Source organism: Fringilla coelebs (assembly GCF_963513975.1).
Source record: "Fringilla coelebs genome assembly, chromosome: 4".
In the NCBI taxonomy this organism is placed as follows: Eukaryota; Metazoa; Chordata; class Aves; order Passeriformes; family Fringillidae; genus Fringilla; species Fringilla coelebs.
In genome coordinates, this window is record NC_140032.1 from 45,364,046 (window position 1) to 45,388,736 (window position 24,691).

At 42.0% G+C, this 24,691-nt stretch overlaps 1 protein-coding gene across 1 annotated transcript in view; it reads right to left on the reverse strand.

Annotated features, from left to right (window-relative positions):
* The window catches only part of LOC311153054 (transmembrane protease serine 11E-like), a gene marked incomplete at both ends in the record, with an annotated part of 39,410 nt that extends 16,311 nt beyond the window's left edge, over positions 1-23,099 (reverse strand). The window contains 4 exons of the mRNA XM_084204605.1: positions 1,202-1,269; positions 13,545-13,663; positions 14,369-14,490; positions 22,936-23,099. Of these exons, the coding sequence (XP_084060731.1) occupies positions 1,202-1,269; positions 13,545-13,663; positions 14,369-14,490; positions 22,936-23,099 (473 nt within the window). The remainder of the gene's footprint in view (positions 1-1,201; positions 1,270-13,544; positions 13,664-14,368; positions 14,491-22,935) is intronic.
* Positions 23,100-24,691: the final 1,592 nt, after the last annotated feature.

Genomic DNA, 24,691 nt, shown 5'->3' on the forward strand with positions numbered 1-24,691 from the left:
CCATGTAAGAACAAAGAGGAGCACATTCAGCACTTTAGATCTTGGTCTTGCAGCTTTAGTCTATGATTATGAAGGCATTCAAGATTTATTTGCAAAATGTTGAACACTGTCGCTCAGGAACAGGATCTTAGTACTACAATAGACTGTTACATAAAAAGATCATTTTCAGCACTTAACAGCGGTTTAAAAAATCAAATTAAACATTATGTATTATTGGCAGTTGAACAGAGAGTAAAAGAGGGAAAAAAGCTCCACATTGCTCAATGATAATCTCAACTATGGGTCTGACCCCTTCATCTCAAAAAAGCAGGAGCAGCAGACCTGAGAGATGTATAAAACGGGATGATAAGAAACAGTTTGAAATGCAAAGGATGCTGAGTAGACTGGGATTTCCAACTGAAAAAAGAAAAATTAAAAAAGAGTGGATCTTATTGAATACAAGAGAGAAAAGGGGTATGATGGGAGCATCCAGTATCAGTAATTGCATGGAGAGGAGGGGCAGTGATCAACTCTTTATCGTCTCTTTCAGCACAAGAGCTAGGGGTCATTGAATGATCTGAAGAAGGTGGTTCTTCACGGGTATCTCCTTCCTAAAGGACCGAGGTGCACGGATTTCAAGAGCCCAGGAGAAAACAGACAAGTCCTTGGGAAATAACGCCACCGAGGGCTGCTAAACAAACCACAACCACTTCAAGAACTCCCAAGTGGTAAATACCTGGAGGCAGGGAGCATACCAGGGAGCAGTTATCACAGGTCTGTTGTGCTGCTACTGTTTCCTGGGCACCTACTTATGCCCATTCTTAGAGCCACAATGATAAGTGGGACTTTCTGAGCCAGCACAGCCTGGTTTTACTTGACAAGCCCAGTGCAATAGCAATGCTAGAAATGACATCTTACATTACAGTGTAAGAAATAGGTTTGAAAATCCCTTTTGGTTTTAGATAGCTTTAGTTATCTCTGCTTTAATAACTAAAGCTTGCTCAGGATCTGAAGACAAACTTGTTGGAATTTGGACTGACTGACTGAAGGGTATCTTCTGCATTAAGATCCAAAGGAGAGCAAGGTTCAGAACCAGATTATGCTCAGTTAGGGATTTTGCTCTGGTTTTACACACAATACACTTTACTGAATCAGATCTAGCTGGGCTTGGTGTACATTTAATTTTATCTCAGCTGTGTGCATTTATTATAATCTCACATACCTCACTCTGATTAAGCGTGAACGGATGTATTTTTTCCTTAAAATGGAATTGTAAAATGTCTTGTCGATCTGTTGAAAAAAGAAAAATATAAGATAACACCAAAAAAGGAGGGAAGCAGACATACAGCTGGAAGGAGCATTCAGAAAACAGCATTCAGTTACAAACTCACAGCTTACAGAGCCAAGAAACATAATGCAGCCCAGCCTCTTTTCTAACAATTTCCCCTTCGAACTAAGGCATATAATAAAAAAACTAGCTCATTTTTCTAAATTTCCTATGGCTACATCAGTGTGCCACTGCAGTGCTGTCTCATCCACTCCCAGGCGTAATGAGAAACACATAAACATCCTTGGAACACACTGCTGCACTCTTGCAAAGCACAGCTTCCTAAAGACTGCCCTGAGAACGGATGCAGCATGCTGTGCTCTGCGGTGCACCCAGCTCTCTTGTAGGGGTCCTTTCTGACACAGCATTTACCCTTGGTCTTATAGAAATCTATAGCAAAGGCACTAATAATTTCAAATGATTATTCGATTATCATGTTCCCCTATCACCCTTGTGATTTCCCACATGCTTGGACTATCATCAAGCAATTCTCATTGGAAACTGGAAATCCAGGACTCCTAAGGAATCGATCCCCAAATAACATCTTTACCAGCTCCTGCTCAACTACATCCTGTCAGGATGTCATCTCAAGATTGCAGGATTGGTCTGACACAGCTCACTGTGATATAACATGGCATGAAATTCTGCCAGGAATGGCTCGGGATCACTGGAGGATTGAGAAATAGTAGAGTCACTGGTGAGTTATGCAGCAACTCCTCCTACCATCAAGACCCAGTAAATTGAACATATCCTGTAAACATCAAATGCATTACAGGGAAAACTGCACAGAAATGCTTTACAACAACATGTAAGCTGTCTTTTTTTTTAGTTTTTAGCCCTTAAAGGCAGTCTATTTTAGCCAAGTCTCAAGATGTTCTGTTTCCCAAAGGAAAGGAAAAAATAATGGTTCTCAAACTATTAATATGTTAAAATATGTCAGATACAGAAACAAGCATGTAAGCATGAAATCTGGGGGTGATTCCTCCCAAGGAACACAAAACCCCTATTTTCCAGCCTTGGCTGTCCCAAGATGAAGTTTTGTGGCATTACACAGGGATATTAAAGCAGAATAAAAATAAGATGAAAACTGCACAATGATTATTTTAAGCATATATTAGTAAGGAAAAAAAGAAACATTTTTAATGGTCATGCATTTAGCTGGTGTTTTACCTTGCTCTTACTGGGAGTTATCTGCAATTAGTTTGGCATTTGAAACAAACAAAATTCTATGGAAAAAGACATGTCAACTGCAACAAGCTGCTGTAGATACGCAGAACGCATTTAATCCTCTCACTTTGCAGATTGCCAGCTGCTATCATGGCATTTTATGATGCATCCAGTTAAAAAGAGTTTTATTTCCTATAACTCCACATCCTCCCCTGGTTATTGGAAGCATTTGCCCTTAGACAAGAGGGGCTTTTTTGCTTTGTTTTTCTTTAATGATAACATTTGCTTATCACTTCTGTTGCAGCGTTAACTGCTGCACCAGTGATTGTGTAAGCAGAAGCATGTGGCTGAGCAGCACTGCCAGCTTTGTGGCATGCAGTGGCATGTGCTACCTTCAGCTGCCTTGTCTTTGAGAGCTTTTGAGATCTTTGGGACAGGGACTTCTTTGAGGAGTGCTTTGCAATCAAAAGAGAGCCTTGAGCTGGGCTGAGATACACCTCAAGCTGCTGCATTGCTAACAAGCACAGTGAAAGCAGAGTGACTTTCAGCTTGGGAGTGAAGAGGGCAGGAATTCACAATTCAGAGATTGTGAATTGTTGTGTCCATTTGATATTCCCAAATCCTTTATCTCCTCCTGACAGCTGGATTTTCAAGATATCTGTCTCAGATGTTAAATGGTTTTGCTACACTTTCCACCTGCACTTCTGCAGCAGATACAGGGATCCTTCCTTCTATCACCCATTCTCTTGTGTTACAGCCTAAGCAGCTTGTGTGATTGTGGTTTTTGTACTCCAGACATGTTCAGCTTTGTCCTTTTCTCCTCAGCCTGGGCTGCTTCCTAGTTGTTCCATTCAGTCTGATTAGGAACCCCATGTGCTGCAGCAGAGACAAAGACTTCCAGTGGTGGCTCACAAAACACAACTATACACAGTGCTTTTAACAAAGAGAATCTGTGGAGTCCAAACACAACTAAACTATCAGCAACAGACACTGTTTTTTGGAACATTCAACCCAGAAGGTGTGTTAGTTATTTTCATGGGGAGAACAGGAAGCATATGATTTAAAATCATACCAAATCTGTGTTACTTCCATCCTCTTTCACACTTTCATATCTGAATGAGAAAGTAGACACTTTTTCCATTACACACTGTCACTAACTTTCCCACCCTTAAGAGTTGCCTTAGCACTTCATCATTCACAGACAAAAAAATAACTGAAGGGTGGCTTTGTTTTCAGTGAAATTTGCAGGGCCTTTAACACCTTCAAATGTGAGCTAACATTTTTTACTTTTGCAGTCTACTGTGTCTTATCATGAAAGAAGCCCTAGCCAAATCTCTGCACTGTGGCCTACTGCTCACCTGCTGATGAATTCATCTGGCAAATATGACCCAAATCTCTCCTTTCCTTCAACTATGATTTTGGTAACCTGAATTATTAAAAGTTCTTTTTATATTCATACAGAGTTTATATAAGAGGAAAGTATGTAGGAAGATGCTGTCAGATAAAAACTTTCAGAGATTAAGGTTCTGCCTTATATTTTTACAGTTCTTTTTTTGGTGAAGCCTTTCACACACCAAACAGAAAACATTTCTCTCCAGCCTGCCAACAGCTTTCTTTTCAGCTTGAGTCACAACCTTTGGAGCAAGAGCAACTAGGACTTTGTCCAGTGACAGGTGTGGCCTGGTCCTGTTTGCGAGAAGCATTTAAACTAATTTTAAATGTTTTGCTTTGATTACACCCCCTCAAAAGTGACACTGTCGTGAGCAGATCCCTTAAATTCACCACTGTTTAACTGCATCTCACTGTTTTTCCTGGCCCTTGTCTAGCAACAGCTCAACTGCAACGGCTGTTGCTGCAGGCAAGGTCCATGAGCATTCCAAACCAAGTGCCAAGTCCTGCTCCTTTCAAGTGAGAAGCATTTTCCTGACAGTCTTTATTTAGAAAATGACATTTCTAATTTCCTCAGTTTAATTTCATATTCTCCAGACTTTTTACTACACTTCTCTCCGTGCAGAACAATTTTCTTAGACAAACTGGACTTTGTTCCTGAGTGCTGGTCTATCCAATACAGTAACAAGTAGTGGCTAGCACTGAAGATGCAGTAAGAGGGCAAAACATTCCCACATGTACAAACCCAGACAAAAAGGAAATTCTTCTTTGTTCCTTGTAGCCAGAAGTTATTTTATACTTTGATGAAAAGGACTTATTTTCCTATTCTGTTTCAAAAAACTCCAGATCTCATCATCATACTCTTTTTCTGGTGTCAAACCATGCTCAACCTCCTAAGGCCCATGAGCAATCTACTGAAATCTTTGTGTTTCTTTTTGTAAAAATCTTTGTTATTCAGAGTCACACAATATGTCCTTCCTCCCTGGGACCCAAAAAATACCCAAGCTCTGGAAATAGATCACGACAGGGATCCCATTGCTCTAGGGTAGTAGGAACTGACATGAGCTGGCCTTGCCCAGATGTGTGGCTGTGTCTGGAGGTGACCCAGCAAGGCTGGCCGTGTCAAGCCCTCGCTTTCTCCCACCACACACTGCTCTGCCACTGCACACTGGGTCACAAGGTTTATCTAAAAGTTATCTTAAATCTAGTTTCACAGAACTTTCCTCAGGAATATTTGCTGAATGCAGTGAGTTATTTGCATGGGATGTTCCAAAGCATTCAGTGGGCATGGGAGCACAAAGCCTCTTGTTGCTCAATAGTATTGCTTTTTTCCTGCTGCCAGTTTAGTCCTTCAACAGCTATCCTCATACCACATTCTTCCTCTTACCTCAGCAGCTACTTAGGATGTAAAGCCTATTATTAGTGATATTTAAAGCTTTTTTGACCATAAATAGAAATTGTGACATACCACTTGATTCAGTGACTCTCCCCAGTTTACAGCTCAACATGCTGAGACCCCTAGAGCTGACCATAATACAAATCCAGCAGCTGCTCCTTTGAGAACCTGACATTTTTAGTACCCTGATTTCAGCTAAGGGGTTGAGAGAGGACACAGGGAGAAAGACTGACAGGGACAGCAAAAAAAGAGGTGGCACTGTTCCAAACCAGGATGTGGACATCATACTCTCCTTGGAAACAGACATTCCAATTACTACCATAACCCTACAGCCACAGTCCTTGCCTGAGGTGAACAAAACAGACCTGAAGGAGAGCAAGTGCAGTGGTCCCCTTGCCTCCAGCAAACCAGAGGATCAGAAACATGCCCACCAGAAACCACACACACAGAGACAGCAGGTCTCCCAGTGGACAAGAGCTGTGTGATCCCAAACATCAGCCAACGGCATCACAGACTCCTCACGGGATTGAAGTGAACAGGGCTGCTAAAGCTGAGGGGTGAGTAAGCACTGCCTGACTGCACTGAAATAAGGAGCTCAGCTGGATGGCTCCCAGAGGCCACATCTGCAAAAGAGGAATAATTATCCTTGTACAATTGTAGTTCCTAAAAAGATTGGTCTTTCGGATAAAAGAAATTAAGAGGACTAATACATGGGATAACGTCAGGATTTAAAGTACCATGCTTATGCTTGGTGCAACCAATTTCAAAGGCATGTAATGACATGAGTGTTTCATTATAGCTATGTGTCTTAGTGACAGCTGGAATTAAGGTCACCTAAGTATTCTCATTCCTACTCCCTGCTTTCAATTATCCATAATTAGCTTCCTAAAACTTTCACGCTGCTATTAAAATTTTGTCCACTTAGGGGGGCGATTTCCAACTTTGGGAGAGAAAATCAGGTTTGGTAAGAAAGGCATCTGTAGCAATATCCAGAGAAGGCCTTCGTGGTTGGGGATTTTCTTCTTCCCAACAGAACACACTTTCCCCAGGAAAATTATTATGTGCATTCTGGGTTTTTTTAAACAATACTTAGAGGTAAGGAGCTGAAATACAAGAGCAAATACCTCTTAGGAAAATAACAGGTTTGTGAAATCTAAGGAAAATCGTTGGTTATGTATTCAGCTCACAAGTGCCCAAATACCACCAGCCACACATCTTCAGTATTGAATTTAGAGTCTCCCTTTGGACAGCACCAGGATCTAAGCAGCCACTCTCTTGACCAGCCAGATTTTGATCACTGGTTTGCATCTTGAATCACTTCATTGATATAATTACTTGCAAACAATGCAGTAATTCTGGATTGTGAGTCTATAATTAAGATAAGGTTCTACCCTTAATCACACACACTATCGATAGCTGTGCTTTGCTTCATTTTGAATTCCTTTTTCCACATCCATTCTCTTTGTGCGCATTTTAGAGCTTTTCATCATGCACCCTGGATCAGTACTAAAGTTACTTGTTTATTGGGGGTGAAGTGTCTTATGATTTTTCTGGATTTGTACATGCATATTTCAACTTCTGCTTTGATGAACCAAGAAAAAAAAATGAAAAAGAAAAATCAACTTTCATGCCTTTTACTTGAGAAAATTGTATTGCATTAGTAAGTCAAAGAATGAAAGAAGGTGAAGGATCACTGAATTTACGTGGGAAAAAAGTTGGATATTAGACATATTTTTGATTACTAATGATTAATCTTGAAAATTAATTAAATTTAGGTACAGCTCACTGAAAGTTTGAGCTCTTAGAGGTGATGAAAAGCACTAAGCTGTAGGCCCATGTGCTACACTGCTTCAACTCACACCAGCATTTAAAAGTGCTTTATATTTTCTTCAATATTTAGTTTCCTGTGCTAGTTTTTCCTGTTTCCATGCGACCTATGTAAACAGGAAAAACTGGAAACAAAATTAAAAAGCAAGAAAGCACGCCGGTTTTTAAATCTATGCTGTATATACCTACACCAATGGTCTTTTTCTTCTTTTAATTTCAGTAGGAACTTCTAAAAACAGCATCACAAGTGAGATGAAGGTGTTTGCTGTGAGTTTTTTCTGCTCTCAGAGTACAGCATTTCACCCATCTCTTTAGGGCCACACCTGTATATATACATACTGACAGTCAAGTGTGCTGTCAACCTCTAATTCTAGAGCTAAACAAACATGTTGCCAGGCTGTCATCTTGTCCACTGATCCACTGCTGTTTCCCTCTTGGCTGAATTACCGTGGAAAATCCTTTCTGCTTTGTTTCCTGCCCCAGCCACCCATAGAGGGCACCCCGATTGTACGACGCTAGTCCAAGGACAATGCTTCCTATTTGTGAGAGTCATTCCCTTGAAACCAAGCTTATAAAGCAGAAATTGTCAAATCCCCTAAATTTATTTTTATACTTTTCTTCTCAAAATGTTCCTTAAATAACATATTTTACATGGATAAAATATTTCTTTCCTGATTTTACAATATTGTTTTTTCAGAAGTAAAAAAAGGAGACTATTATTTTAAAAGTCTCTCAAAAGCTGAATATAAAAAGTTTAATTATTCTGGCTTTTGTACTATAGATGCATTTGTAAATAACATAACCTTTAGTGATTAACAAGAAAATATTTCAAGAAAAGTTCTACTCTTTTCACCTCATATTGGTACTATGTAGTTACTTGAGGGAACACATATAAGGCCTAGGAATGCTTGAGTTGAAATAGAGACTTAGGTTTTAGATTTTGGGATCTTTATCCGTAAACACTACCAAATCTCTTTTGAAATGTATTACATAGAGAACATTCTTACTCACTCTGTTCTGGGTGCTGAAAAACTCTGAGAAGTCCTTGGAAAGATCTGGCTGCTGCAGATACCATAATTTCTTGTTTGGCTAATTTATATTAAATTTTCTTTTGTTTTAGGGGCTAAGAGGGGAAAATAAGTGGGGGCTTTGCACACACAGCAAATGAAGCTGCCTGATACTTGTAGATACCTGCACTTTTCCATTTGCTTTAAAAATGAGAGTCATGTTGGACTGCCTTGAACTTCAGCATACTCCCTTTTCTCGGGGCATGTTTACTTATCATCTCTAAAATGATCCTCACAGTCTGGTCTCACAGAACAAATATTCTTTAGGAGTCTTTCAAAAACCTGCTGCCTTGGGGATCTGCTCGTACTGAATCAACCTCCCGACCCAAGGACCATGAGGCACTGATGGAGCAAGCCCCAGACTTTAGAGCTTTATCTGAACACCCACACGGAAGGTGTGACAAACACACCTCATGCACAGTTTCACCTGGCTTTGCAGCTATGTGCTCTGAAGGGATGTGTATTTCACCACCCTCTCTCTCCCAAATACGCACACTTCTGCTCCCCAGGAAGACTTGAGTCACGTGTGACCCTAACAGGCCAAGTGCTGTAAAACAGCAGCCTCATCTGCTCACTCACCAGTGTTCTTGGTGTTTTCAGATAGCTCAGCTCAGATGGAAACCGTAATCAGAACTTTGACTGACCCTTTGGCCCTGCAGATGTGACTGGTATCTGTTCACAACTTACAGGATTCAAGATACTTCCCAATATTGGGATGGTGCAAGCTTATCCCTGGGTACAGAGCAGAGAGCCTTTCAGCTCCAAGCATCCTGTTGAAGGCTAACCCTTCCACCAAACAGGGTTATCAGGTGTCGGGGCTGGGGGAGGGAAGGAGGTGCACGACACCTGCTTGCTCCTCTGTTTCTTCTCCACCCAATTCATAGTGAGAGATGTGTCTTAATAGCCTCTAAAATCATCATCTGCCAAGGGGGAAAACTGCCTCCTTCCTCACCAGTTCCAGTAGAGGGACTCAGCAGTGAGCCCTTCAACCTGCTGAGAACAGGCACCATTATCAGAACTGCTGTGCAGCGTTTCCAGTGGAATCTCAAATGCCTCTGCAATACCTGGTAGAGACATTAAATTAAACCCACACTAATTCAGGTCTATCAGATAGGACAAACTTCAAGAGCTGTGTTAATTAAAAACTTTCCCCCAACAACTGTACCTAAGGACATAGAAGATTCTCTAGTCACTTGAAGTAGCTGAAGCAAGGCATCTGTTTCTAAAGATGTTCTGGCACACAGTGCTGAGTTCTGGGGTGAAAATTACTTCATGAAATTCCATTAATTCAATAGAAATATTTGGATAGGCAGTAGTTTCCCAGGTGACGTGTCCAGGTATTGTTTTAATATAGTCCCCAACCCCTCTGCCCAGATCCACCTGCTTAGTTCTGTGCTGGTTTCAGATGGTGGAAGGACAAGAGGGTAGTCCAGGTACCTTCTGGATTATGAGACAAAAGGGAAAACCCATGTCAGTCCATTCCATGGCTCAAGATACTCCAGGAGGGAAAACAAACACCCCAACTCTCCCTCAGCCGCCCAACCAACTAAGGAGGGAGCCATGCTACACTCATGCCAGAGGAACATCCATCCACCCAGCTCACAGCCAGGCTTACCAGCACAGGGGAGCAGGAGTGAGTAGGGAATGACAGGACAAAGACCCAGAAGCTGGGAAGGGTACAGTGTCCAGCACAAGGTTCCACAGAGACACATGGACTCAGACAGGGAGAAGCAGCCACAAAGAGCTGGGAACAGCTCAGGCCAGAGAAGGAGACAGGGAGATAACAAGGTGCCTGAGAAAGGAGAAGAGTTGCATAGGCTCTCCTCAAAGAGGGGAAAGCCCACCACTTCTAGGAGGAAGTATCAGAAATTTATCATAGTGGCAAAATAGAGCCAACAGGTGCATTTACAAACCCCTGATAAAGGCTGATGTCTGTTTCTCTTGAGCAACCAGCCATGTACAAGGGATCACCTCTTGTGGCTGCTTGATATCTTGCAGCTAGAAACTTGCCAGCCTTCAGCTGAGACAATTCCACTGAGATTGATGTATTCATTTCAAGTTCTCCTGACTGCACATCCCCTTCCCTTGGGGTCAAAGATGACTTTCTACACAAGACACAACACCCCTCCACCCTTTTTCCTGCACACAGGGCAGTTATTGCAGCTGCCCAGAGTAGGCAACTGGGATATCCCAGACACCCAGGTCTATCTGATTGTCACAGCTCCCTCCCCTCTTTGGCATGCCAGAGAGGCTGAAGAAGCAAAGCTTAAAGCAGGGCCTTGGAAATCTCCCCCAGGATACTGTTAGTAAGAGGGTAGTTATGTCTCCAAGGCATTCTTGGGAAATTCAAAAGAATTAATACATTTTGTGGGAGAAGAAAAAGAAATCCAAGTCTGGTGAAGTAGTTGGAGAAAAACAATGTGTAAAAGTTGTGCAGATGAGCCACAAAATAAGTAAACCCACTATAAAATAGAAGCTCCTTGGAGAAGGAGCCATAAGGCTGTGACTGTGCCCTTTTTATCCAGTGTAAGAGGAGACAGTCTGGCACAGAGCATTTTAGCTTGGCAAGGGAAGAGGGACTGGTCCAACTCGAAAAGCGAGGAGGCTCTGGTGAGCTGGAATCTCTCTTTCCCTAGTGGCATTCATTCAAGTCTGATTTTCAAGAGAGCACAAAGGAAACACTCACAGACACTTACAGGAAGCCAGTCAAGGAGCAAAGACCTTTCATCATCTGTTCCTCAGTCCCCCCAGCTCCACCCCAGAAGACATTTTCCAGACTTTCCAGTCAGCCCTGAGATGTTGACTGGTGCACCAGCTTCATCAGCTCTCTGGCATGATCTGGCTGCATTCCCTCCCACCTTCAATGAGATAAGAGTCAGGAATGTTGTTCACACAATGGGTGTTACTATTCAAATCTGGAAACCAAAGCAAACATCGGGCATTTGCTGCAGGTCCCAAGGAAGTCATGATATGGCTTCCATATGGATCAAAAACATTTTTCCTGGTGAAGCACCAGCTCTGAAATGAGCTCTTTTCTGGGTCTTTCTGGAGACAAATGAAGGAGGGCTTCATCAGGAAGGAGTCAGAGAAGGGAACACTTGGCAGGGAGTTGCACTAGCTCAGGTAATTTGAATGCTTCTGATTATCAGAGATGATTCACTTCTGTTCACTTTGCACCAAGTATTGAGAAAGACATTGCATTTATCTGCATTGACTCACTGTTTCACAATGTGAGCTTAAGGTATCGTTACTACTATGACAATGGGAAGGCTTGGACATCCAAAACCAGCCAGGGAAAGACTGCAAAGGGTTTTGGTAAACCCAGACAAATTAGGAAATGTGATAAAGAACTCAAGTCTCTCCTCCTCTATCATAGAGTTGCTGCGAAGATGCTGAGAATAAAAATGCAAATGTTTTGAGACAGCTGTCAAGATATCAAGAGGATACGTGTGTCTGGAAAGATTGCTTTGATTTTTATCACCACAAGATGAGTTTTGCTGTTATAAAATCAGACTTACAAGGAACACATTGTTTCATTACTGTAAGGAGTTGCTTTCAATAAGTTACAGACAATTCTCCATCTCATACATCCTTGTTAAGTGGAACACCTGGAACTAAAACCACAAAAAGTCAAACTTATGGCAGGGACCATTTATACAAGCAAAGAATTAATAAAATTTGAGAGAGAAACATAGAATTTAATGGCTGAATTAAGGACAGCTCTTAAGAAAAATTACAGGAATGAAGGAAAGACAGCACAGTTCTGTGTATGTTTGTTATGGTGTTACTTATCAGGTACAATTAACATGCCCTGATATAATGGTTCTCACTGCTCAACCTGCACTGGTATTTACTGTCACTACTGTCAGAACTGCTCAACACCCAGAGAGGAGATGGGGTTTCTAAAGCATTGGCTTCCATTCAAGCATCTAAATTGATAGCCATGTTCAGAGGAAATCTGATTGCATTGGACACTGTCTGAAAGAACTCCTTAGCTAAAATGAGTGTTTCTTTGCCAAAGGAGGCACATGTTTTTTAAAGAAAATGAAGAAGGAATGGAGTGGGAGGAAGGGATACAACTGTACTCAGTGAAGTGTTATTCCTCAGACTCCTTCTCAGTTCTTGCCTTCATTCCCCCTCAGCAATACACAGTGTCTTCTTGGTCAGGGAGAACATTCCCTCTCCGAGGTCCTACATCACAAGGTGAAAATTATTGCAATTATTCGGCAGTAGCTGTAAAGTGGTACCACCTAAGCAAACACAGCTCGTGTAAGACTCTATGCATACAGATATGCACCAGAAGTACATCCTGGGAAATCCCAGTAGATAAAGAGTGCAGAAAGAGAACAGACACGTACAGAGAAGAGGAAAACTTAACTAAGTTCACCTCAGCAGTAGAGCTGTGAAGAAATGTCAAGTCCCTACACAGCACCCTACTTCTCCAGAGCAATGTCCAGCACAGCTCACATTTTGTTGTGGACGAGTGACACTGCCCTAAATTAAATGATAGTGGGGGGCAAAGCATTGTCCTATTAACTGGGTGTCTGTGCATGGTTGCCAAACAGGAGGTAAGAGATATGCATCGGATTCTGATGAACGAAACACAAAAAGATACAAGCACAGTCACGTGCTTATTGCTGTATAGAGATGAACTCTGTAATTAGCATCTCTGGGGTAGAGTCCCAAAGAGAAAACAAGAAAGGAAATTGCAATGTGTCTATTTATTTCCATAGCTACTGTATGACTGAGAGCCTCTCAGCAACCTCTGCTATTTGTAGGAGGGTTTCCCAACAAAACATACCAAAGGCACAGGAAAAGGGCTCGTGTGTTGTTTTCTCAACACACAGTAACAGCCCAACAGGTAGAGTTCTCCACCCTGTAAAGGAGAGGGTGTAAAAGAATGCTTTCCTTAGAGACAATGAGACATAAATCACAAAGCCAGGCTGGGGGCATGGAAATAGAATACGCACAAATGATGAGATTAGCTCAGCTGATTAGAGCCTCTTGCTAAAAACACCAGGGTTGTGGGTTCAGTCACTGTATGGACATCTCCCTTAAGGGCTGGAGTTCACGGTCCTTGTGAGACCCTTTCAGCTGAGAGTATTCTGTGATCCCATGATCAGTGACACAGGAGGAAGCTGGGATTATTTTGAATATCAGCTTCACCACTGCAGAGACAGAGAGAGGGACAGGCTACAAGATGCCGAGTGGCAAGTGCCTGGTGTGCCAGGTATGATCATGCCTCTCCTGCTGTCCATGGCCCAGGTCTGCCCACCAGGGCACTGGACTGAGGGTACACCAGACCCTGTGGTCTCTGGGTGTGCTGTTCACATTAATGACTCTTGTATTATCACACAGTCCTTAATGGAAAGGCACAATGGTCCAAACTTACCAGTCTCTCAACCCTCTCGCTCAGGTCTCTAAACCTCCCTGAGGATTGTCTGGAAAATTCGTTCTTGTACCGGATGTTGGTGATTTTTACATTGGCACTGTAATAGAACAGCTTCTGATCTGTAAGGGAAAGAAGAGGAACAGGCAGTACTCAAAGTACCAAGATGAATGAACTTTAGAGAAACACCTGGCACTGACTGATATCCTGACATCTAGGGAGTGGTTGAGCCTTCTTCTGTATCCAACCCATTCAAATACAGCTTCCAAAAGCTAGGAGCAATCACTTGATTCATTTAGGGGATCTAATCCAAGTTTTCCCAGCAGTGACATTTCTGGCTAACCAACAGCACTTGGGGCTCACACAGAATCACAAGCTGCACCTTGCTGCTTAGTTGCCTTCCTTCCTGGCCTGTCCACTCAACACCAAGCCCTGTCAGGAAGCTGCTAGTGATCAGAGAAAGGGGAGAGAGAAACACCCCAGAGAGACATGCAGAAAGCTCTGTTTGCCACTCATGTAAGGGAGACCAGACACTTGTGTGTTGACTTCATCCCAGAAGTAGATCATGAGAAAAATGTGAAATGAGTGAAAGTAAATGAAAACCAACAGAAACCACAGCCCTAAATCACCCTGCAGAGCAGGAAGTGTTCCTAGGAGATCTGCAAAGATGCTAAATGAGGAAGGAAAGAGAGCTCTAGAGAAGACAGTGTTTTTTCCCTCAAATAAGCTTTAGACAGACTGGTGAAAGCTCACAGTGTCATCTGGCACAACAGGCACAGAGAAAATTCACTAAGCACAGAAATAGTGATATGTTATGCAAAACTTACCATAGGCCAGAAAATAAACTAGGAGACCAATGGTGATAGCTGCTGCCACTGCTGTTCCAATAACAATCACAGCAATTTTCCAGGGCTCAAGATGTCTTATTTTGATAGGTGACTGATGAATCCTGGGGAAAAATAAGAACAAAGGGAGATTATTAAGAGGTCCTTTTTATTTAAGGCCCTTATCTCCCCCCCAAAAAATTAAGCTAAAATTTTCTCCCTCAGCATCAGTTGATTCTTCCCAGCAATACTAATTGACTTCTCACCCAACACCCTTGAAAATGAAACCATGACACAAGACTATTTTGAAATAGGTGTTGGGATTTGCTAAAAGTCAAAGAACACAGACAGGTTTGACAGTTTTAGGTATTATTAGGGCCAAATCAAACAGGAATCTTACTAAGATTCTCATGTGACTCCCAACAAGAAATTTGCAAGACCAAAACTTATTTTTCAGCTAGGTGAACTTTCACACAACAATGTACACAGCTTTCAATTGGTTAAGCAAATCAGTTATCAGACACACTGGCACCTTTGCTCCCAAACCTGCTTTCTGCACTAAAATTGGGGGAAAGCACCCCATACTTTGTATAGTACATATCTATACATTATTCCAGCTGCTCAGTCCACTTCAGCCTTCAAAACAGAGCTGAACAAAAAAGAGAAAGAGATTTCAGAGCCTGTGTTTCCTTTCCTGTTCAGACTGAATCTAAACACAAAGGCAAGTACTGCTTTAAGCAGTATTTGCTACAGTGATAGAATGACAGGGATGGGCAAAGACAGGTGAGTAGGAACCTCACCAGATGCTTCTTTCTGCTGTGCTCTTAATTATGTGGGTACTAATCCAAATTAACTCATGGAAAGCCAATAGACAGTCAGTATTATTTTAAAAACTCCCTGAAAAAAAAGTTAGTTACAGCAAATTCTGTCTTTGTCTATAAACTCAAAGGCCCCTTAAGAACCTTAAAGCCATTTTTTCTGTTATCAGCCATTACAAAACACAGAACAAGAAGTCACTATTTTTTGTAGAGTCCTTCATTTTGTTTCAGACACCTCACTCATGCAGACATGCAGACCTGCAGGTTAAGATCCATTACTCTAGCCCACCCCAGGAAAGCAGGCTGCAGGGTGTGAGGCACCTCAGTGAGTTTCCATATACAAAGTACACACAGCTCACTCCCAGAGCACACACCCCATCAGCCAGAAGTTTAAATACATTCAAATAAGTTGAAATAATTGCAAGTGACCCCTGCAGCTGGGGCAGGAAAAGGACAGCAAGCAACTGTGCATGGCTCAGAAATAGCAAAGCAGATCCTGATATTTCATTCTAATTCCAGTGTGATGCCTTACAATTACAATCTTATTACTTTGGCTTGGAAAACAACTGACTCAGGCCAAATATCATGATACGTGATTGAATGAAAATGGGAGTAATAATTTGTCACTTGGATCTGTTCTGACTTGTTCTGCACGTCCTATTTAGTGATTCCTTCCCTCCTGCTATCCTGTACAACAGCCATTAACCTCTCATCAAGTTTGCATCAAAACTCATTGGTGACTCCATACCAAAAAAAAACCACCCCCAAAATGCCAAACAAACAAAAACAACAACCAACCAACCAAGAAGACCCCCAAAAAACAAAGACTGAAATTGAATAGTCCTGTTAACAGTTCAGAGATGAACACCTTCAAAATTATTTCTGAGACTACTGTCTGAAACTTGCCTTAAAACTTCAACTGGAGAAATAAAAAATATGGAAGTATAAATAGTCAGGACTCTACCTCACTAACAAGAATATTTCTAAGTTGTAGCTCTTAGGTGAAATCATAAAGTCAGTGGTGAGTTCAACATGCATTTGTTGTTTTATGGTTTGTTGGGGTTTTTTCCCTCACTCCAGGTAAAAGTCTTTTTTATGGCTTCTGTGCTTTGCAAATGTATCTATTATGTTTGAAATGAGACTGAGTTACAAGAAAAGCCAACAAAACAAACACAAAAATGCATTTCACTTAAGACAACCCATTCTTGTCTTCTTGTAGATACTCTCATTTATAAAGCAGTTGTTTTGATTAGGCTGCACAGAAGGAAAACACTTGGAAGGTCTTTCAGCTATAATGATCCTGGCATAACCTCAAACCAAAATGCTGGGTTGGAGAAGCTCATTTGAAAGGCTGAATGCCACCTCTGCACCACAATAGGTGAGCCTGAAGAAATTACTGCCTATCATATCAGTGAAACAGCAGTTTCAGACCAGAAGTAACATGGCTGGGACACAGTTAAATAGAGTACTATAAATTTGAAACCTTTTCAGCATACCCTGGTATATAGTGTAAAACCTTTTCTAACTCTTATTCTTTATTTCTTCTATTTCAAGTTCCATGTTATCTTTAACAAACAGAAGCCCCAGTCCACAACAGTTACTCACACATGTAATTCTACTCACACACGACTTTCACCTAATTCACTAAACCTGTTTGTGAACATCATTTCAAATAGGTGCAGAGGGGTTTCAGCACCAACTTCTAAACTGAATTTCTTCAAACAAGAAGCTGTTTGACAAATTCATCTTAGAAAGCCATTTAAAGGGAGGAGGAGGTGCTATTTGGGACTTGGATGCCTTTTTTCTTGATTTTTATTTAATCTTTCCTCCTTCCTTTTATATATAAACAAGAAGCAGCTGTTAAATTTTATCCCCCCCTCCTAATTTCTTTTACAAATGAAAATAATTTTTAAAAACAAAAGGTATTTTTGAGCAAAATATCCTTGGTTAGGCTGCACCATCTGGATAAACATTTTGAATAGACATGCTGCAGACTAAGGGGATTTTTAATCCAGGTTCTCAAAGATATCTGTGAGACAAACCCACAAAGATTATTGAACTGATAATTTTTATTCCCATTAACTTTGAACTTTATTACTGCTTTGCTGTACCTTCTAAGGTTCATTCCTCGAAAATTAATTATTCTATCTGACATGTCCCACTGTGTAAACTTGAACAGCACTTACAGGGATTCAGTACACACAAGAGAAAGAACTATGCCAGGACTGAAACAAGTGAGATCCATGTGATGACCTGTCAGGGCTTGAGCACTCTGGAGAGAGCTGATAAAAGTTCAACACTGTGAATTTGTTTTTCTCAGACCAAGAGTCAAGCAGTCTTTGCTTAGTCCATGGGAGCTATGTGCTCAAAGCAACAGGGACTGATATGCACACTAAGGTGAAAAACACTCCATCTGGGAAAGTCACTGAAGCCTTCCAGAGCAGAAGTGGAAATTTTATGCCTGAACAAATCCCTGAAGATGAAAGCTCCCACTGACCTCAGAGGGCTTTCTGACTTGCAGCTCAAGGGGCCTGTCCCTCTTCCCCAGGAACTCTGCTCTTTCCCAGGAAACCATGCCTGTGCAGTAGTCTTAAATGCACTGCAAACAAGGACTGGATTTCATCTCTTGGCAGAAGACTGCTATGTCTCAGATTAAGATTTTTCCAATGAGGAAGAGGAGTGAAATACTTGCTGACAAAGAGAAACAACAAAAGTTGCCATAGAATTGTTTACGCTGACATAATGATTTTACTTCTTTGTCCTCTCTTGTTTCCCTAGTAATTCCCAACACTGTCTCAGCTTTTTCAACTGAAATTCAGCTGATATTTTCCCAGAAATACCCACTGAGACCTTTCCTGAACAGTGGTATGTGGTTTGGAGCCCTGCATTCCATACTTGGGTTCCTTCACATCATACACAAAAAAGCCTTTCAGGAACATTTTCCTCAACACCAATGAATGCAGAGCCAGAGAGATCCCTCCTGTTTGCATTATAGCAGGCATAAGAAGGCACAGTTAATTATGTCTGACTTTTAGTAACAGTAGAGTATCAAAAGAAAAATGTTAGTCTCAAAGGAAAATTAAAAATATTGCTTAATATCCTAACTTGGGTTTTTAAGGGTGTTTAATTAACAAATGATAAGCATTGCATTAAATAAATCATAAATGCACTTGCCTCACTGCAGCCTGAAACTCTTAGTTTATAGAAGAAATTAGTATCTTCTACCTACTGAAATTCAGATTGACTTCTTACAAAGAAGCAGAATTAAAACTGCTATCTAGGAGTCAAACTGCCTGCTTCAGAGGAATAGCCTCCAAGGTTTTCCTCACCAGGGCTGGAAGCACTCTGGGACACCAGTGGAGGACTCTATTCCTACAGTGAGCTTTGTGCCAGAGGCAGTGTCCAGCTAAGTCAGCATGCACCAGGAAAGAGAGCACAGGCTGTGCTCTGGCACCCACCCACTGGCAGTGGCTGCTCAGGAAAGGTGCTGACAGGACAGGCTGATGAAAAGCCAAACCCAAAACAGTCACCTAGAGATGATCTCCTCTGGCCTATTACACATCCTCTGCTTTTAGTCCTTCCTATAAGAGAGGCATGCTTAGATTGACAAAACTTCACCACTGCTTTAGGACACATATAGTACCTGTCTCTTAATGTGCTTTGAGGAAAAAAAAAATATATAAAAAGCACTATAGCAGTAGTTGCAATATTACAGTACAATGTAATGTGGTATAACAAATACACAGTGATGTGCTTCAGTTTGTTTACTGAAATAAATCTCTGTTTTGGTACATACTTACCATCGCTTCCCAGGAGCTCTGCAAGTCTGATACAGCTCTTCTGCTGGTGTGCATCTGTGACAGCTTCTGTGGGCTCAGAATCTGACCCAAAGCCTCCACCTTCCTCTGGAGTTTAAATGCTCTTATTTCTGGATAATAGTACCTGTTTCTGCACTTTATACTTTATGTCCTGGTTTTGACTGGGATAATTTTCTTCTTAGTAGCTGGTACAGAGCCATGTTTTAGGCTTAGTGTGGGAATAATGTGGGTAGCACAGTGATGATTTGGTTGTGGCTCAGTAGTGCTCACTGTCAGTCGAGGACTTTTCAGTTTCCCACACTCTGGCAGCGAGCAGATGTGAAAGGAGCTGAGATGGAGCATGGCCAGGACAGCTGACCTGAACTGGCCACAGGGATATTCCATACCACAGGGATATTCCATACCACAGGGATATTCCATACCACACACAGAGCATCATGCTCAGAATATGAATGGGGGGAAGGTTGGCTGGAAGGGGCCACTCCCTGCTGAAGCATGGGCTGGGCATTGGTCAGTGGGTGAGCAATTGTATTGTACATCAGTTGTCTTTCTTGGGATCTTTTTTTTTTTGTTCCCTCTCTATTATTAATAATAATAGCTTCAACAAATAGACTGCTCTTATCTCAACCTATTGGTTTTTACCTTTTTTTCCCTAAATATCCTCCCCATCCCACTGGGATGAGGGTGGTATGTGTGGGGTGTGAGTGGCTGCATGGCACTTAGCTGGTGTTTGAGGTTAAACCCCAATATATAATAAACAGTTGCTAGGCTGGTTAGATAAACAGTGAAATGCTGTGATCTAGCAATGTATTTTCACTGAATAGAGATGGACAAATTTCCTCATGGGAAAAATGCTGCTGAAATTAGAGAAAGCTCCCTAGACAGGTGGTTCAGCTGATTTGAAACCCCAGGCAACTCTCCAGTGGCAGAGAAATTGGATAATTTCTGTGTTCAATTCTGTATAAAATCTGTCTCCCTGTTATCACCAAATCTGTCCACAGACTACATGAAGCTTTCAGATTGTCTAGTATCAGAAGCATGTCAAATTAGGCATCCCAGGCTTTGTGTTAGCTTGGCTTCATTCAAAAGGGGGGTCTGTATTTAATAAAAAAACCCACAAACATGGAAGGAGTATGTGGTGGAAGCAGAATGCCTTGATTTGCAAAGCTTATGTTGACCCAAAGTGCCCAATCATAAATCTGCATGGGGAAAAAACAATAAAGGGAAACACTTCTGAAACCCCCTCTAAAAGGAACAGCAGAGGCCAGAAAAGCTGCTGGGATTACACTGGGGCTTGCTCAGGGAATGAAGATGACAAGATTTTAAGGCTCTGGAGGCGGTCCTGTCTCATTCTAGTTTTCCTGTCTAAATTGGACAGAAACTGAGGGAAATCAGCAAGGAAACATCAATGGTTCCAATTCCATATGAGTCAAATCAGCTGTGGTGTGTACCAGAAGCAAAAGTATTTCTTTTAGGGTTTCCTGAATTCAGGATCTGCTCTGGGACAAACTGAGCAGGATGGGTTTCTCTTTGGCACCGTGCAGGAACCCCATCTACCTCCTGCAATAATCGAGGTAAACTCCCACTAATGCCAGTGGCACATGAGTGTCCTTGCACCAGGGCTGGCATCTATTTCCTGCTACACCTCAGCAGCCTGTAATTTGCATTCATTTTGCCCACCTACTGCATGACAAATTGGTGCAAGTGGCGCTGCATTTCCACCTGCATATTCACTTTTAGCCTGCCATATACAACACCAGCTGCTCTGCCCCATGGCCTGCCAGGGCACGAGAGCTTCCCAAGGAAGCTGCAGAGAGGACACTGCTCCTGCTCCCCAGAGTGCAGGACACAGCACAGCAGCGGGACAAGACCAGCCAGGCTGTCTGCTCCACCCAGTTTTCTTCAGCAGGTTTGCTTCCTGAGGGATTTTACAGAGCACACCTTCCAGCTTAGCTTGAAATGTTTTGAAAAGAGGCATCCTGGAGCTGGATAAGGCTAATAGTGAAACTCTACTCTTACAAGGGACTAAGGTGGAGGGGGACAAGCTCAAACAGTGAAGTTTACAGCCCCACACTCAGATCCACATCCTGCCCAGCAAAGAACTCTGGTTACACTGGGGCTTTGATTAAGACTAGGCAGTTTTCATCCCTTCCCAAACATGTAAATACTCAACTCAGATTTTCCCCAATGTACTTTAGATTTTATAATAATTTAAACAAGCATTTAAACAATTAAACCCTTTCCTAAATAGGAAGCAACCAAACTGTACTCAGAGGTTATTTAACTGCCCTCTAGCAAACTGTCATTAAAATTATTTACACCACTGCTGATATAACAAGGACAAGGCAAGTAGATTTACATCTAACTAGAAAAAAAAAAAAAGGTTTTTCAATTCTGTTAGGTAGAGAATTCTCTTTTAGTTTTCCCTGCTTATGTAACAAACACAATCACAACTGATGGGGATTTCTTCTTTACCTGACAGAGTAGCATATATTTTATGTTATGGATATTAAATGGGACAGAAAATCTCTGGGTATTGAGCAGGGTACTACTAAGCAGCACAGAGCCCAAAGATGAACTTCATCCTCTCCTGGCAAAGTCAGGACTATTGACTAAAGTGATATTGTTTCCACAAAATGAGAACAACACTTCAGTGGGCACAAAGAATAAGTTTTGTCCATCCAGAAACAATGTTTCTATTTCAGCATGCCCTGAAATTATTTTAAAAATTTTAAAAATACCGACGATGGAAAAAATAAGTAGTATCTTGCAATCGTCCACGGCCATTTGCCCAAAGCAACACAGAGAGAAGATTAATGTTGTAGTCTGTAACAATCACACACAAAAATTCAACCATCCTGCCAAATCATTTGGATGTTAAAAAATAAGTCAATTTATTTTGAATTTTGTCCCTGAGGTCATACTTTTAAGCTTCATCAACTGCTGAGACACCAACAAAAACACACTCATGGGAGACTGAGCTTTCCCCAGTTGCCATAGGAATCCAGAATCCAGTGAGTTAAACAGAATTTACAAATTCCAAGATGTTTCCTGTACATCTAGAACCCAATCTCTCTTCTAACCCAAGAAACAATAGTAGAGTGTTGCACCTGGAGGACTTATTTCTGTAAAAATACTCTGAACTTTCCAGTGCTGTCTGAAATACTGTTATGGTAAAACAAAACTAAGGATATCCAGCACCTCTGACTGCCTGAAATACTTTCTGATGCAAACCACCTACTCATTCCTCCCTGAAAATCATGGCTTCTTCGTTAAAATACAAGGGTTAAAACCAGAATGATGAACATCTACAGTGTTCCCCTTACGTAGTTGTGCTGCCATCACTTATTCAACCAGGATTTTCTGCAGGATTTGGGGGAAATAATATTACAACTACACCTGACCAAACCCCATGTTTTTCAAAAATCACGTTACTAGCACTTTATTACCACAAAAGAGCTTCTTGGTTTCTGCACTGCTGCAATAAAAGCCAGCTGCAGGCAGATTAAGATGATCAGAAGGAAGAAAAGATAAGTGTCAACCTGACATCATCTTTCTAAACAGACAGCAAATCATTGTACTCCTGACCATGCTAGAGAAGGGTTTCCTTCTGCATTTCTCACTCCAGCCATGTTACTGTTTTCACCCAGACCACAACCTCCAAAACCACCCTTTCATCCTGCAATTTCCTCTTCAGCTTTCCCTCTGTTTATCATCCCTTTTCAGGCTGCATATTTCAAACAGATCCAGGATGTACCCCAGGTCTAAAATGATGAAAGAGGCATGCTAGAGCATTGAGCAGCAAAGGTAAGAGAAAAAGCAGATTTCTCCTCTGGATCTATGTCCTTGAAGCCTAAAGCCTTCCCACAGACAGTACCCTTTACCACCATTACGCCTCCAAATTAAAGCTGCCAGGTTCAAACATGCCACCTACTTTTGAAGATCCCATGGTAGGTCCCTGTAGGCCTGGTAGCCTTTCTGCCCACCAATGAAGGCTTGGCTAAAGTCTGGGCTGCGCAGAGGATGGTGCTGGAAGACGCAGGAGTCGCATTGACTGGTGTGACGGGAAGGGAGAGCTGTTGAATGAAGATCCTTCATTGAGGCACGGTTGGCGCAACACCCAGCACCCTGTGGGTTATTGCAAAATGAGGGAACGAACTTCAGAATAAAAACAAACAGAGGCAAGCATGGAGTTGATAAGGAGACTGCAACCTTCCGATCAGCTCCGCATCAAAGAGCTCCCCAGGCAGAGATGGAGTGAGCAGATAAACCGGCCCAAGCAAGAAGACTTGTTCTTCGCTACAGCCAAACAGGAAGTGTGTGAGATTTCCCTTTTCCAGCACTCCCTTTCTGTCCAGCCTTTATCCCTACTGCAGGCCTTGCCCTGAGTGGCTGCACCTTCTACCACATGCTCACTGTCAAACCCGCAGCGGGAAGGCACCGCGCTGTCCGCGGCGCTAAGTCGCTCGTCTTCTGAGAGAGCCGACACAAAAACAAATATGGACATAAATAGCTTGGTCAGCCAAGCCTGATCTACCTCGGTGCTCACTCATCCACAGCTGTCCTGGACTCCCTTGGCATCAGGGACAAGACAACTATAAGTATCCAGCCTCCTAATTACATGTTAGTCATTTAATGGTTGGCATAACCCCGCCTGTGGAAAATGCTTACTCCGTGAAAAGGGCCACCAATCTCCTTGGAATTCCCTTCTCCCAGCACAAACGTGATTCTTCAGAGCCATCTGGAAAGGGGAAAAAATGGAGATTCACTCGTGAGAAAATGTGCATTTACATCGAAAATCGAAAATCACAAACCAAAAAGTAAAATTACAAGAAAGCAAATCTGTTTTCTGCTGTTTGATGCACTTGCATTTGTGCCAAAAAGCTTGAAGCATTTGGTCTTCCCATGAAGTCTCAAGATTTCAGTTATTTTTGTTGGAACATTCGCTCTCTTCCAGAAACAGCCTCAGCATAAGGGGAGGGGAGGAAAGAAAAAAGACAGGAGGAAAATTTGAGGGAAATTTTACCAAAACATACCAAGTCGTTTTCCAGCTTTCCCCAAAGTTATCCATTCACAGGCATTTCAGAGCAGTTGTAGGAGCATCTGGGCAGACCCTTGTGAGGACAGTGGGAAAAGCTGATCACTGCTGAACAGCATCTGCTGTTTCTGCAACATTGATTTCTTCATTTGCTTTGGTCACATCAGTTGGGTTTTTTGGCTTCTCCGAGCTCCCTGTGGAAAGGGCATTGTCGCAGCTGCCTGCTTACCTGAGGCTTTACTGACTGAGTGCACAGGCACCTGTCAAGCACTAATATCCTCCCTGGGCTGTCCCTTCCGTTCCCTACCACCCACCCTGTTATTTTCCTGTTCAAAGTTAGTAAAACTCTAAAAAGATTGTGCACAAAGCATTCCCTGCTCCACCCAGAAACACACACATCCCCACCGGAACTCAAGCACTTGATGGAGTGAGGGAGATTGATTGATTCCTCCTTCAATACACAAGTCAAGAAAATACCTTAGAATTCCTTGTTCGGGGTCTTTTTCCTCCTTTTTTTTTCCCATTTGTTTGTTTGTAGGTTTTCTTTTTTCTTTTTTCTTTTTTATGCTGGGAAAAAGTGGCCCTCGAAGCGCTTACCCTGTGAGATGCAGAGAATTCTCCCTGATGTGTGCAGAAGTTCAGTGGCAAACTC